This window comes from Phyllobates terribilis, unplaced genomic scaffold, assembly GCF_046119375.1.
Source record: "Phyllobates terribilis strain yellow unplaced genomic scaffold, ASM4611937v1 Scaffold_2__4_contigs__length_985480577, whole genome shotgun sequence".
Taxonomy (NCBI): Eukaryota; Metazoa; Chordata; class Amphibia; order Anura; family Dendrobatidae; genus Phyllobates; species Phyllobates terribilis.
The window spans coordinates 30,092,795-30,106,800 of record NW_027362762.1 but is presented as its reverse complement, the minus strand read 5'-3'; the positions used below and the strand labels follow the sequence as shown (position 1 = coordinate 30,106,800).

The 14,006-nt window shown below is 42.1% G+C and overlaps 1 protein-coding gene across 1 annotated transcript in view; it reads right to left on the bottom strand.

Moving 5' to 3' along the window:
- LOC141243791 (uromodulin-like) overlaps positions 1-3,244 on the bottom strand; it is a 28,137-nt gene extending 24,893 nt beyond the window's left edge. Inside the window, exons 1-2 of the mRNA XM_073668952.1 lie at positions 3,181-3,244; positions 2,419-2,430 (exon numbers count right to left, since the gene is read on the bottom strand). Of these exons, the coding sequence (XP_073525053.1) occupies positions 2,419-2,430; positions 3,181-3,244 (76 nt within the window). The remainder of the gene's footprint in view (positions 1-2,418; positions 2,431-3,180) is intronic.
- Between the last annotated feature and the right edge of the window lie 10,762 nt (positions 3,245-14,006).

The following is a 14,006-nucleotide window of genomic DNA, read 5'->3' as shown; positions in this document are numbered from 1 at the left end:
ACGTGCTTGTGTAATGCGGGTACGGCACACCAAGAGAAATAGTGGCGGCTGGGGACCGAGTACCGAGTGATCATCAGTTTGCGGAAAGCTTCTCTCTCCATGAGCCTAAAAGGCAACATTTCGAGCGCAAGCAGCCGCGAAATGTGTGAATTTAGTAGTGTGGACTGTGCGGCATTGGCTACTTATTTGCACTTGCGTTCTAAGGACTGGGGTAGGGACAACTGATCTCTGCTCTGAGATAAGGACGTGTAGCGCTTGATGGTTTTTGCAACTGCACTTGGAGACACTTTCAAAGTTGGCCCAATTTTTCAGACTGACTGACCTTCATTTCTTAAAGTAATGATGGCCACTCGTTTTTCTTTACTTAGCTGCTTTTTTCTTGCCATAATACAAATTCTAACCGTCTATTCAGTAGGACTATCAGCTGTGTATCCACCAGACTTCTGCACAACACAACTGATGGTCCCAACCCCATTTATAAGGCAAGAAATCCCACTTATTAAACCTGACAGGGCACACCTGTCAAGTGAAAACCATTTCCGGTGACTACCTCTTGAAGCTCATCAAGAAAATGCCAAGAGTGTGCAAAGCAGTCATCAAAGCAAAAGGTGGCTACTTTGAAGAACCTAGAATATAAGACATATTTTCAGTTGTTTCACACTTTTTTGTTAAGTATATAATTCCACATGTGTTAATTCATAGTTTTGATGCCTTCAGTGTGAATGTACAATTTTCAAAGTCATGAAAATACAGAAAAATCTTTATATGAGAAAGTGTGTCCAAACTTTTGGTCTGTACTGTATATGTGATCCGTGCAACGGACAAACCACAGTTTTAAATAGCTGGATTTTTAGCGCTGTAATATGGAAAGGACCTAGCTGTATTCTGCAGTGCCAACAAGCAAATGGCGCAGAAAAATGGTGTTCTCTGGATTGCTTTTTTAAGCAAATAATCAGGATTAAGATCCAAAAAAAATTATTCCTGGCCCCTGAGACCTGGGGCTATTTCTAGAAATATCTAACAGCAGCAGACAAAACTGGAATGGAGCCTCTTGTGCCATGTGCACTGCAGTCTGCTATATACCCTGCCTGCCTATATACACTGCCTGCCTATATACCCTGCCTGCCTATATACACTGCCTGCCTATATACCCTGCCTGCCTATATACACTGCCTGCATGATATCTCTGCAAATGGATTAGTCCTCAGAAGGACTGTTAGTTTAGATGAATATGTGACTAATATATGCTGGTATACCTACATTAACTAAGAAACAAGCAAATCTCTCCCTAGCTCAGCAGCAGCTCTCCCTACACTGTCTGATCTGGAGTGACTGTGACGAGCATGGCGGAGCCAGGTCTGATATACACCTGATGACGCTGTGCGGCCAGCCAATCACTGTAATGCCACAACCAGCATGGCTAAGGCATTACAGTGTGTGGCAGGCAATCCCTGCATGTTGATTGGCTCTCTATAGAGCGCCAAACCTGCAGGAAGGGGGACCCGAGCTCCCGCCGAGCAGCCCGGAAATACTCTGTGAGTGCCAAATAGTAGCGAGCATGCTCGCTCATCACTAGAGGTCATCAAGGGAGGGAGTGTGGGTGCAACTTAGGTGCTGATAAAAAGACGAGGTGGTGTAAGCATGATCCCATTCACTGGATGTTTCCAATCAAAATGCTCTCCTTCACTAAGCTGAATCATCTCTGTAATCAGAGTAGTAAGTTTCTTTCGTTATTCCTTTTTATTTTACGTAACTGTATATGCTGCATTGTTTTGTCCCCTTTGCAAAATCTTTTGTACTGTATATTTTTTATAAACACTGCCTATCACTCTGGATTAAATATAAAATGTAATAGTTCTGTTCCTTTTGTTCTGTAAACCGCACCCCAAAGCCATACACTACCAGAACCAGGCCTTCAGGAAGCCTGTATATAAAAAATGACTGGTGGTGGCAGTGAGTAGTCTTGGGTTATCGTGGAGTTAGCAGTGATCGTAACGGGGGTATGTACACATATTCCATGTGTGGGAATCAGAGGTGTATATACCACATGCTCACTGTGAGTTCCCCAATAACCGGCCTAGTAGTGGTAACAGCCTGCGGCCTCCTCCATTAATGGTAAGTCAGTCACGTAATTGTCCAGATGATAGGGGCAGTAGAGGGCTGTTCATGACAAGAAGATAACAGCAGGTGAATCTGTACGACCTCCCTGGCTGTGATCTTTGACAAATACTTTTCAACAATTCCTGCTGTTCAATAACTTTTTTAGAATCCCAGACAACTTCTATAATCCTCTTATAATACAAGGAGCAATCAATACGCGTCAAATGGAAAAATTGTATGCGATAACACTGAGAACTGGCCAGATAACCGGCTGCACCTCGGAGAAATGCCGAAAGAGGTGGAAGATCAGATACTTACTTGTTGTGAGCGCTGAAAAAAAGGAAACAGAGAAGAATTAGTTACTGCAAATCCACAAGACAAAGATAGTTAGCATTAATCAATATAAGGGGTGTGGTCTCAGGTCTGATGTCATTATATCAGTGATGTCATCACCTGGGGGCGGGGCTGACAACCCCTCACACATGTATACAGGCTGGTTGTCAGCAGTGATAGATGAGGAGCTGGTTATGCAGTATAAGGGGTGTGGTCTCAGGTCTGATGTCATTATATCAGTGATGTCATCACCAGGAGGTGGGGCTGACAACCTCTCACACATGTATACAGGCTGGTTGTCAGCAGTGATAGATGAGGAGCTGGTGCTGTAGTATAAGGAGTGTGGTCTCATGTCTGATGTCATTATATCAGTGATGTCATCACCAGGGGGTGGGGCTGATAACCCCTCACACATGTATACAGGCTGGTTGTCAGCAGTGATAGATGAGGAGCTGGTGATGTAGTATAAGGAGTGTGGTCCAGGTCTGATGTCATTATGTCAGTGATGTCATCACCAGGGGGCGGGGCTGACAACCCCTCACACACGTATACAGGCGGGTTGTCAGAAGCAATAATTACTATTGTGTAATGTATGGATATCATGGGTGCACACTGTACAGTGTTGAGTGGTTACTTATGGATTGTGGTTGATGAGAAGGGCCGGGTGTTTTTGTGATCTGGATAATCTCTGCCGGATACTTATGTTTTGGAGATTTTTGAGTTGGAGGATAGTTTTCTTTTACTTACTTTGTACCAGACTTGAGCAGAGGGTGAGGACCAGAACCCCCAGCAGAACATTCATCATCCCCATCGTTTTCTAGAAGGAAACAGATTGTCATTTTTATTTATTATTATTATTGTTTTTATTATTATTATTATTATTTTTTATTATTATTATTATTATTGTTGTTATTTTTCATTTTACTGTCATTCAACAGTAGAGACGAGCAGAGGAGATTCCTGCAGATTTGGAGGTAGGTGGCGCTATTTGGCGGAGATGTCCGGACTTTCACTCTGTGTCTGTGACGTCTGATCTCCTTCCCCTGCAGGCTCACTGCCTGTGTTACTGAGGAACCCATTGCTCAGTAGTTCCTGCTCCTCCTCTAGGAGAAGGGCCGGCATCTTTCTGTGCTCTCTACATACCAGCATTCATTTAATTAAATCATTCTTCACTTTTCTGGAAGTTTAATTTTCCCCAGGATTCAAACACCCAACCTCTTGCATGCCAGTCATCTGTAGTAATGAGCCACAGGCTGCAATGTCAGGGATGGCATTCTTCATTTCAGGGACAGTGTACTGGTACACGAAGCTACATCTCTATACACCAGTGCATTTCTCTGTCCCTGTAATCTAAGGGTAAAATAAGTGTTTTTCCTTTAAAAATTAATTAAACAATATTGTGAAACATTTACAACAATGACATTTTTAATACATTTTTTAAAAATAAATTTCACAACTCAGCAAATAGCAGACATATCTGATGTCCCTGTAATCGTAACAACCTGCATAACACAGTGATCAGATTATATACAGTGATCGGTAAATGGCATGAAAAAAATGGTATGATTGTTTTTTTTTCTCTTTTAAAGCCATTAAAAAGTGTAATAAACCTGTAACGCTGAGGCCGTGTTCACACGTAGCATATATATTTTTTCTGCTGCTGCTTTTTATCTGCAGGTGTCTGCACCGCGCAACACAACATCAATCTCCTCTGATTATTGCGTGTTTGCTGCATTTTACTTTCTCCCTTACTTGATGCATTTTTGGTGCAGATGTGACGCCGCTTTTTTTAGCTGTTTTGTTATATACAGACAAAATTTTGATTCTTCACTTAAAAATGTATCTGCAGTTTTTTACATGCGTCTTTTTGAGGCTCCACATAGAAGCTTATAGAGAAAAAAAAGCACCAAAACCGCACAGTTCAGCAGCATCAGACCACAGGGGGCGCAGTTCTCATGAAATCGCATCCACTTTGCTTGGACAGTTAAACACAGCAGAATTTTTATGCAAAAAAATGAAGCATTTATGCCATATGTGAACATGGTCTTACAGACGTATCTGGCACGATGCCATTTAAAAAAAATACAGTTCATCTAATAAAAAAGTAAGACCTCATATAGTGAAGCTTATGGAAAAATGAAAAAAAAAAATGACTGCTTGAACTATGGCCAGAAATTCTATTACCACCAAGCACAAGCAGTCTAAGGATTTAAAGACTGTTTCTAAAGACCTTGTGTTCCTTACTTTAACAGATCTAAATGTTATGAAGAAGGTTCATATTCATGGAATCGTCAAGAACTTTCAAGGAAATGGTCTCAGTCTTACCGAGTTGAAGAACACGGCCAGTGTTTGAAACACATTCAGTTTCCTTGATCTTTTTTTGTACCCTCCATCTCCAACCACATCTACGTTGACATATTACAACACCATGAATCATTTTTAAATGATTGAATAAAGACTTTATATACTTTTACTCTTGAAGCTGGATCTTCATCCTTTGTGTCAACTGTTTCCACGTCTGGCAGAGCCGAGATTCCAGGCTTCACTTACCGAACCCAATGGAGTTTCATATAAGGGTGAGCTGATTTTTCTCTTTTTTTATTTCACAATTTAATTACTGCTGTTCTGTCACACACTATCTATACAGTTTATTCTCTGCTGTGCTGTCACACACTATCTGTACAGTTTATTCACTGCTGTTCTGTCACACACTATACAGTTTATTCACTGCTGTTCTGTAACACACTATCTATACAGTTTATTCACTGCTGTGCTGTCACACACTATCTGTACAGGTTATCACTGCTGTGCTGTCACACACTATCTATACAGTTTATTCACTGCTGTGCTGTCACACACTATCTGTACAGGTTATCACTGCTGTGCTGTCACACACTGTCTGTACAGTTTATCACTGCTGTGCTGTCACACGCTATCTGTACAGTTTATCACTGCTGTTCTGTCACACACTATCTATACAGTTTATTCTCTGCTGTGCTGTCACACACTATCTATACAGTTTATTCACTGCTGTGCTGTCACACACTATCTTTACAGTTTATTCACTGCTGTGCTGTCACACACTATCTGTACAGTTTATTCACTGCTGTGCTGTCACACACTATCTGTACAGTTTATCACTGCTGTGCTGTCACACACTATCTGTACAGTTTATCACTGCTGTGATGTCACACACTATCTGTACAGTTTAGCACTGCTGTGCTGTCACACACTATCTGTACAGTTTATCACTGCTGTGCTGTCACACACTATCTGTACAGTTTATCACTGCTGTGCTGTCACACACTATCTGTGCAGTTTATCACTGCTGTGCTGTCACACACTATCTGTACAGTTTATCACTGCTGTGCTGTCACACACTATCTGTACAGTTTATCACTGCTGTGCTGTCACACACTATCTGTACAGTTTATCACTGCTGTGCTGTCACACACTATCTGTACAGTTTATCACTGCTGTGCTGTCACACACTATCTGTACAGTTTATCACTGCTGTTCTGTCACACACTATCTGTACAGTTTATTCTCTGTTGTGCTGTCACAAACTATCTGTACAGTTTATCACTGCTGTGCTGTTACACACTATCTGTACAGTTTATTCACTGCTGCACTGTCACACACTATCTGTACAGTTTACCACTGCTGCGCTGTCACACACTATCTGTACTGTTTATCACTGCTGCGCTGTCACACACTATCTGTACTGTTTATCACTGCTGCGCTGTCACACACTATCTGTACAGTTTATCATTGCTGTGCTGTCACACACTATCTGTACTGTTTATCACTGCTGCGCTGTCACACACTATCTGTACAGTTTATCACTGCTGTGCTGTCACACACTATCTGTACTGTTTATCACTGCTGCGCTGTCACACACTATCTGTACAGTTTATCATTGCTGTGCTGTCAAACACTATCTGTACAGTTTATCACTGCTGTGCTGTCACACACTATCTGTACAGTTTATCATTGCTGTGCTGTCAAACACTATCTGTACAGTTTATCACTGCTGTGCTGTCACACAATATCTGTAGTTTATTCTCTGCTGTGCTGTCACACACTATCTGTACAGTTTATCACTGCTGTGCTGTCACACAATATCTGTAGTTTATTCTCTGCTGTGCTGTCACACACTATCTGTACAGTTTATCACTGCTGAGCTGTCACACACTATCTGTACAGTTTATCACTGCTGTGCTGTCACACACTATCTGTACAGTTTATTCTCTGCTGTGCTGTCACACACTATCTGTACAGTTTATCACTGCTGTGCTGTCACACACTATCTGTACAGTTTATTCTTTGCTGTCACACACTATCTGTACAGTTTATTCTCTGCTGTCACACACTATCTTTACAGTTTATTCTCTGCTATCACACACTATCTCTACAGTTTATTCTCTGCTATCACACACTATCTCTACAGTTTATTCACAACTAAGTTGGAAAGAAAATCAGCAACAGCAAAGTCACACATAAGTATAGATAGTGACCAAACCAAATTAATAAAAGTCATCTTAATAAAATCAATCAGTATAAGATGTGATGGAGCTCAAATCTCCATACATAGGTTCCCATATGCTTCACGAGTCCACAAGAGAGCGAGCCATCTTCATGTCTTACCTTCGTGTCCTCCTCAGACGCCCCCGATCTTGTGTCACTGCTCAGGTCTCAGCCAGTATTTATACCCTATTAGTAATTATCTGGAGCCATGCCCCTGACCAGCACTGATGTCACTTGAAGAGTTATGTCGCCTGGTGACTTTCCAGACCTGGAGGAATAAAACGTCAATGATTGTTGCCTTCAAGCTTTCTGCGCAGTTACTCTGTACGTTGCAGACAAAATTATATTGAAAACCTTCCTGGAATGTTCTCTGTATCATGATCTAGAAATGTTTGTGTGATGATACAGCCTATAATCGTAATTAAGATTTGTTAATCCAAGAGAAATACACTATTGTGTTTCTGTTGACTTGTAAATGTATGTGCATTTATGTGCCTGGTTAATAAGAACAGATCAGTATTTGTATAACCCTGAATGTTGTCTCCTCTTTGATTCTGGACCAATGAATGTTTGCTAATTATGTTGATTAACCTTTGTGAATCCTGTGGCTTATTGACTTACAAGACAGAAGGACAAACTAAGCAAATTCATTAAATGCTTAAACAATGAGACATTAGGCTGCCATCTCTAACCCCTTATCTGTGAATGTGTACCTGCAAGGACAACTGTAACTATTTTTGAGGAGTATGTGCTTTTGTAGCTGTCAGACTTGAGACAGAGAGTCAGAAAGACTTTAAAAGGAGAATGAGAGACATCCTACATGAAAGTAGATGGATAGCATGGCGGCTCCACCCAAAGAGACACAGATTTGGATTCTACATTATTATAGTCTAAGGGTATATAGCTCTGATTTTAAAGATCCAGATCTGCTCCATTGAGCATCAGAGAGCCCATGGGTATATTTGGGGAGACCAGGTTGGGACGATGAAGTAACCTGGCCCCATGGATATGTTGTTTGGGGTTGCATAGAGGGATCCAACAGTTCCCTGGAATCCATGGAGACATTCGGAGAAGCCAGATTGGGACCAGCCAGTCATCTGGTCCCATGGAAACTCGCGGGGAGGCCAGAGTGGGACAGGGTCCCCTGGCCTTGTACCTCGATGGACTGGTAGCTTCCTAAGCTTGCCGCTACCTTCTCTCTATGGGGGCTTTCCAGAAGCGGGGGCAACTAGTTGAGGTAGTTGGCCCTGGAAGTCGCAGCTGTTCTATCCCAGGCGGGCGGAGCGGAAGAGTGAGGACTATGTAATGTTGTACCATCTTGGGTATTTGCTGGGACTGTTCTACCTGTTTATTGCCCATTTTGTGGTTCAGAGCGGAAGGATGAGGACTATGTAATGTTGTACCATCTTGGGTATTTGCTGGGACTGTTCTACCTGTTTATTGTACATTTTGTGGTTCAGTAAAGTATAGCCGCACTGTTTTATCCTCACCCTGTGTTGTCTGAGTAGTGTTACGCCCACGGAAGAAACCGGGTCATCACACTTTGTGTCCCTGAATGAGGACTAAAGAGTTATTAAAGAGGTTGTCCTCTAAGTTAGAAAAATGAACATAGTAGATTACGATGAGGATAAGATCAATACGATAAAAAAGACATTTTATCAAAATCACAGATTAAATAAATTCTGAATAAAATGTCACAGGTGAAAAACATCTGGAAGCACAAAGATAAAGCAGACAGGGCAACCTGGAGTGACATCAATCAAGAGCAGAGTGTCCATGGGACAATACCAGGCTGGGGCACCAGTAGGGGTGAAAAGGCCTCCTAAACCCACTAATTGAAGTGACCTGGCAGGAGAGCTATAAAATGTCCAACCATACATGAAAACCACAGTACCACTACAAGACCACAATAAAGAGTGCAGCAACCTTCAGTATAGATAATTGTCATGAGGATGCCACTTTCCCCTGGTGGACCTGGAGTTAGACGCTCACGTCGGGTGATGAATCGCAGGTCTTCTTTAGAGATGGTGTGATTCAGGTCCTATTCTAAATGGATTTCCTTTCCTTCAGTGCCGAGAGGATTAAGGACTCTTTCCATGCTGGCTGAGACCATACAGCCTGGTTGTTCTCATTTACTCCCTCTATATATGCTGGCTCTGGGCGTTTAGTCCTTGCCGGTGAAAGATTTGTCTTCCTGTGCTGAGTGCTAAGGCTGAGTAATTGGTGTGGAGTTGTAGTGATCTGCAGTTTGATGAAGTCCATGCGTTTAGCTCCTGGTCCCTATTCCCATTTATTCCTCCATGTCCCTATCCTCCTCCCTATTGTTGGTGAGTTCTTTGTATGATAGAGGTTTTCTGTTATCCTTGTTTTGTCTTTGTGTTTGGTTTCCCTTACATTTCTGTCCCATGCCTCATGGGGGAGGGACAGATTAGAGCTTAACAGGAACATAGCAAGGACGGAGACCTGGACCTCTCTGCCTTCAAGAATTCCCCTGGGACAGGGATAGTTAGGGTCCCAGTTCCAGGGACAGTTTGAGGCCCCTCTTCCTTACCGAAGATCGTCACAGCGTGACATTTTCACTGGCCCCACATTTTTTGTATCTTGTTGTGGATCCCATTACTTACATAGGGAGAACAAGGGTGCACTACCAATGTATACCAATGAAACAGAGTGCTACATCATAGAGAAGGAAGCTATGTACGAGAACAAGAGAGAAAAAGGAACTGTATAAAGACGTGCCCACCTAACGCAGTATAATATACACAAAGGTTATTGAAGCCACAACACTACATTAAAGGCATTTAAAAAAACAAAAAGTGGTACATCAGACACCCCCAAACAACAATTAACAGTAGTCCCCATAAACCAATAATATGGTAGCAATAACCTCAGCTAATTAAAAATGCTCTAGATCTTGAGAATATGAACAACATTCCCATATACTCTGAAGAAAGCAGATATATCCCACTAATAAAGACTATGACTCCTATGGAGTCATATACTGTGCCCTCCAGGCAGATCTCTAGTAGAAGCAAAATCATGTATTAAATATCATGACAATATGAACAATTCATACTATACCCCCCAAAAAACATATCCATGTTAAAGGCAGGGTAAGGTGGTAAATATTATGACAATACATGTGAAGTTATTAGTGTTGAGTGAGCATGCTCGACACTGCTCGGTACTCGCCCGAGCATCACGCTACTTGGGATGTTCGGCGAGCACCGAGCATTTCCGGGTTACTCGGGCGGGAGCTCGGGTCTCCGCCCTGCATGTTTGGCGCTCTTTACAGAGCCAATGAACATGCAGGGATTACCAGCCAGTCACTGCAATGTGGCAGCCATGTTGTTTGTGGGCATTACAGTGATTGGCTGGCCGCACAGCGTCACCTCGAGTATTTAAAACAGGGCGCCGCCATCTTGGACACAGTCGCTCCGGATCAGACGGTGTAGAGTCAGCGCTGCTGAGCTAGGGAGAGATATATCCTGCGAAATAGTTAGTGTAGGGTATCTAAAGCCTGCCAAATCAAACAAACAGTCCTTCTGAGGACTAATATCCATCCCAGATATCAGGCAGGCAGGCAGGCTGTATAGGAGACGCAGTGGTTATACCATCAAATGCTACATTACAGTCCTGTGTGCTCCTGCTGCTCAAATTGCTAGACTTAGCCCCCGGTCTCAGGGGCCAGGAAAAATCCTTTTTTTTTTCATCTAAATCCTGTATTTTTTTTTTTCCTCAGTCAGACTGTACAAATACACGTCTTATTAACCTTTTGGTATTTCCTCCCCAAAAAAATTGAGTGTGTCTTTGACTGTTCAGACACCAATATATCTGTTTAAAAGAGTCCTATGATTATAGAATATATATTCAATACAAAAAGAACCAGAAAAAGTGAAAAAGTAATAATGTGCTAACAATCTCTAGGGGTTCTTAATAGTAATTAAAGTTGAATAAAACAACATCAAATGACTCTAATCAGAAAAGAACTGCGGGAACAGTTTCATTATATATGCAACAAATTTTATTAAAGATACATATAAACAGAGTATCCATAAAAGGTGAGACAGAGTAAATTGCTAAAATTATTCAAGAAAAGTTGTACAGATAGAGACCAGGAGAGCACATTGGATCTCCAGCCCTAATCACTATAGTAGTTGCACAAACAGCAAACAGCATGTGCTCACTCAGGAGTAGGTAAACATTAAGCAGAATTGTGCATGTAGATAATACGCAATCGTATATAAATGCCTGATAAATAAACAGAGCATTATAGGCTTTATGCGTGCAAAGCTATACCTGAAGACATGCTGGCGTGTTCTATGGCAGGTGGGACATCCAAGGAAGCACCTCGACGCGCGTTTCTCCTTCCGGCTTCGTCAGGAGGCGTATAGAGAGTTCAAAAAGGGGGCACTATTTAAATGAGAGTGTCCGGAACACTGGCGAATCGGCGCATCGCTCGTCATGTTGCTCCTCCCCCGGGGGCGCGGCCGGCCAGCGCGTGCCGGAAATGACGGAAGAGAGGACAACGTCATCGCCTCCGTCGGTGAGATCAGACACCAGGTCTACCCACATGATTGAGGATGGAAGTTTTTTAGAAAGTGCTGCTGGCTAAAGGTGACTAAGCAAAGGATAGGGGTAAGGATATGTGACCTATTTAATCGACCCCCACCAGAAGGTATGCAACTACCTCATTAATAGTGTTTCTTCCAAATTGCCTCCATCCCCAATCAACAGTATACAAGGGGATGACAGTAATAAGGTCCCTCTAATTATTGATGTAAATATAAGAGGGACATCAGTAAATGGCCGCGTTTACCACAGTTATTACCATACACGTATAGACAGGTAAATATACGACTATCAACAGTATTAAAGGTATTAAATCTAAGGCTGATAGCCTGATAAAATTCCTCCTAAAGGGTACTAGAAGTATTAGTAATTTGTGACCATGCTATAACGGGGCATATGTGTAGCCCTTTAGTCATGGCCATACTATATTTTTTAAAACAGTTTCCATGTTCATGTGGTCATTTAAATTAATTATTTACATAATCATGTGGCCATTTGTCATAATTGACACGATCATGTAGTCATTTATCACAGTTATTTGATAAAAGAAGAGGCATACATATGGCTCTCAGCTTGCAAAGATTAATATTGTTCCCTTTTCTGTCCGTAAAGGGGCAAGCTGTGAGTCTATATTGTTTGCCTGCAAGGAGAAAATACCCGGCTACTCGCCTTTTTCCAATTGTAATAATGGTCCACATGTTGATATGCCATTTCAATGGTAAGTATCATGATGATTCTTTCTTAATCATAAATGATAGTCCATATCGCAGTGAGCTGTTTTGATGATAGGCATGGTGACCATCCTCCTTAACGGTAGTTGCAGGGTCATAGTCCGTAGTCCTTTCAGTAAGGGTAGAAAGAGGAGTTGGATCATCGAAAGCCAGTGTCCGATGAAATAAGATATGAGAGTACATGCAAACTAGAGTATGCAAAGAAAATCAATGTAAAAAACAAGCAAGAAAAATAAATATCCGCCGGTGGAAATTTTTGTGAAAATGGTAAAGGAGGACTTTGCTAAATTGAACAATAACCACATCAAGGATAACCTCTCTCGCTTGCAGAGATCAGCCCTTAGAGAACTTAAAAATATGAAAGACATCGTCCTGAAAAGGGCGGACAAGGGAGGTAATGTGGTTATCTGGCCTGTAAACATGTACGAGGCAGAAGCATTTAAACAACTGAATAAAAAAGATTGGTATAGAAGATTGGATTCAATCCCTATGTCAAAATTTCAGCAAGAACTCACAGATATAATCTTTGAAGGCCTGATGTCCTCTACCATTCCACAAAAAATTGGGGAAGCTTTATTGCCTGAACACCCTATTGTACCCACGTTTTATTTGCTTTCAAAAGTTCACAAAGACCCCCTCTGCCCACCGGGGAGACCCATTGTCTCCAGCATGGGGGGTCTTTGTGAAGTTTATTGATTTTTATCTGAAAAAATGTGTTGAAACCCTTCCATTGTTAGAACCTTGCTGTTAGGTTTTTTTTCCTTTGCTGGTCACATGACCTTGTTGGCCTATTTAATCCTGCTCCGCCCTTCTGGCTTTGCTGGACTTCATTGTATATCTACTTTCTAGCTAGCCTGTGCTCTGTATCTAACTCTGTTAGTTTGCTTGGTCTACGGACCTCTATGTTCTATCTATTTTGTTTGTTCGTCTGTCTGCTACTATTTCTGTTAAGAGGTGTCCCATATTCCTCCCAGTCCTTAGTACTTGTAGGGATTCCCTCCCCACATCTATAGGTCTCCGTACAGACTAGATTAGGACTTTAGCAGGTCTGATCGCAGGTTCAGGTTCCCTGTTACATCGTAGGGATTCAGCTGAGTCCTATAGTAGGGACAGATCTCCTCTCTTTCCTTAGCTTTGGTAGCAGAACATAACAGTAAGTCCAGCCAGCAAATTCTCTAAGGAAAGATTTTTCTGTTCCATCATGGTGTCGGTTCAGGATTTGGCTCATCGCCTGCAGGGACTCTCTCTGGAGGTGGCCGAGCTCCGTCAGCACGTGAGTAACTGTCCTGGAGCACATTTCTTGGAGCCTAAGGTATGTTTGCCGGATTTATTTTTTGGTGAACACCGAGAATTTTTTTTCATTTAAAAATGCTTGCTTATTGTATTTTCGTTTGAGACCTAAGTCCTCTGGGGATGAATCCCAGCGCGTAGGGTTCATAATGTCACTTTTGCGCAAAGAGCCTCAGGAGTGGGCCTTTTCTTTGCAACCTAGTGATTCATGCTTCAGATCAGTGGATAGTTTTTTTTCTGCTTTGGGACTATTATATGATGATCCTGACCGTGTCGCATCAGCTGAGACTGAGTTGAGACGTTTAAAACAAGGATCGGGTAATGTGGAAAAATATTGTACACATTTTCGTCGTTGGTCCACTCAAACAGGGTGGAACTGTGAGGGTCGTGATGACATTCCACTCGTCCTCCAGTCACTCCAAATTCAAACTATGAGCATGGGTCAACCATTCA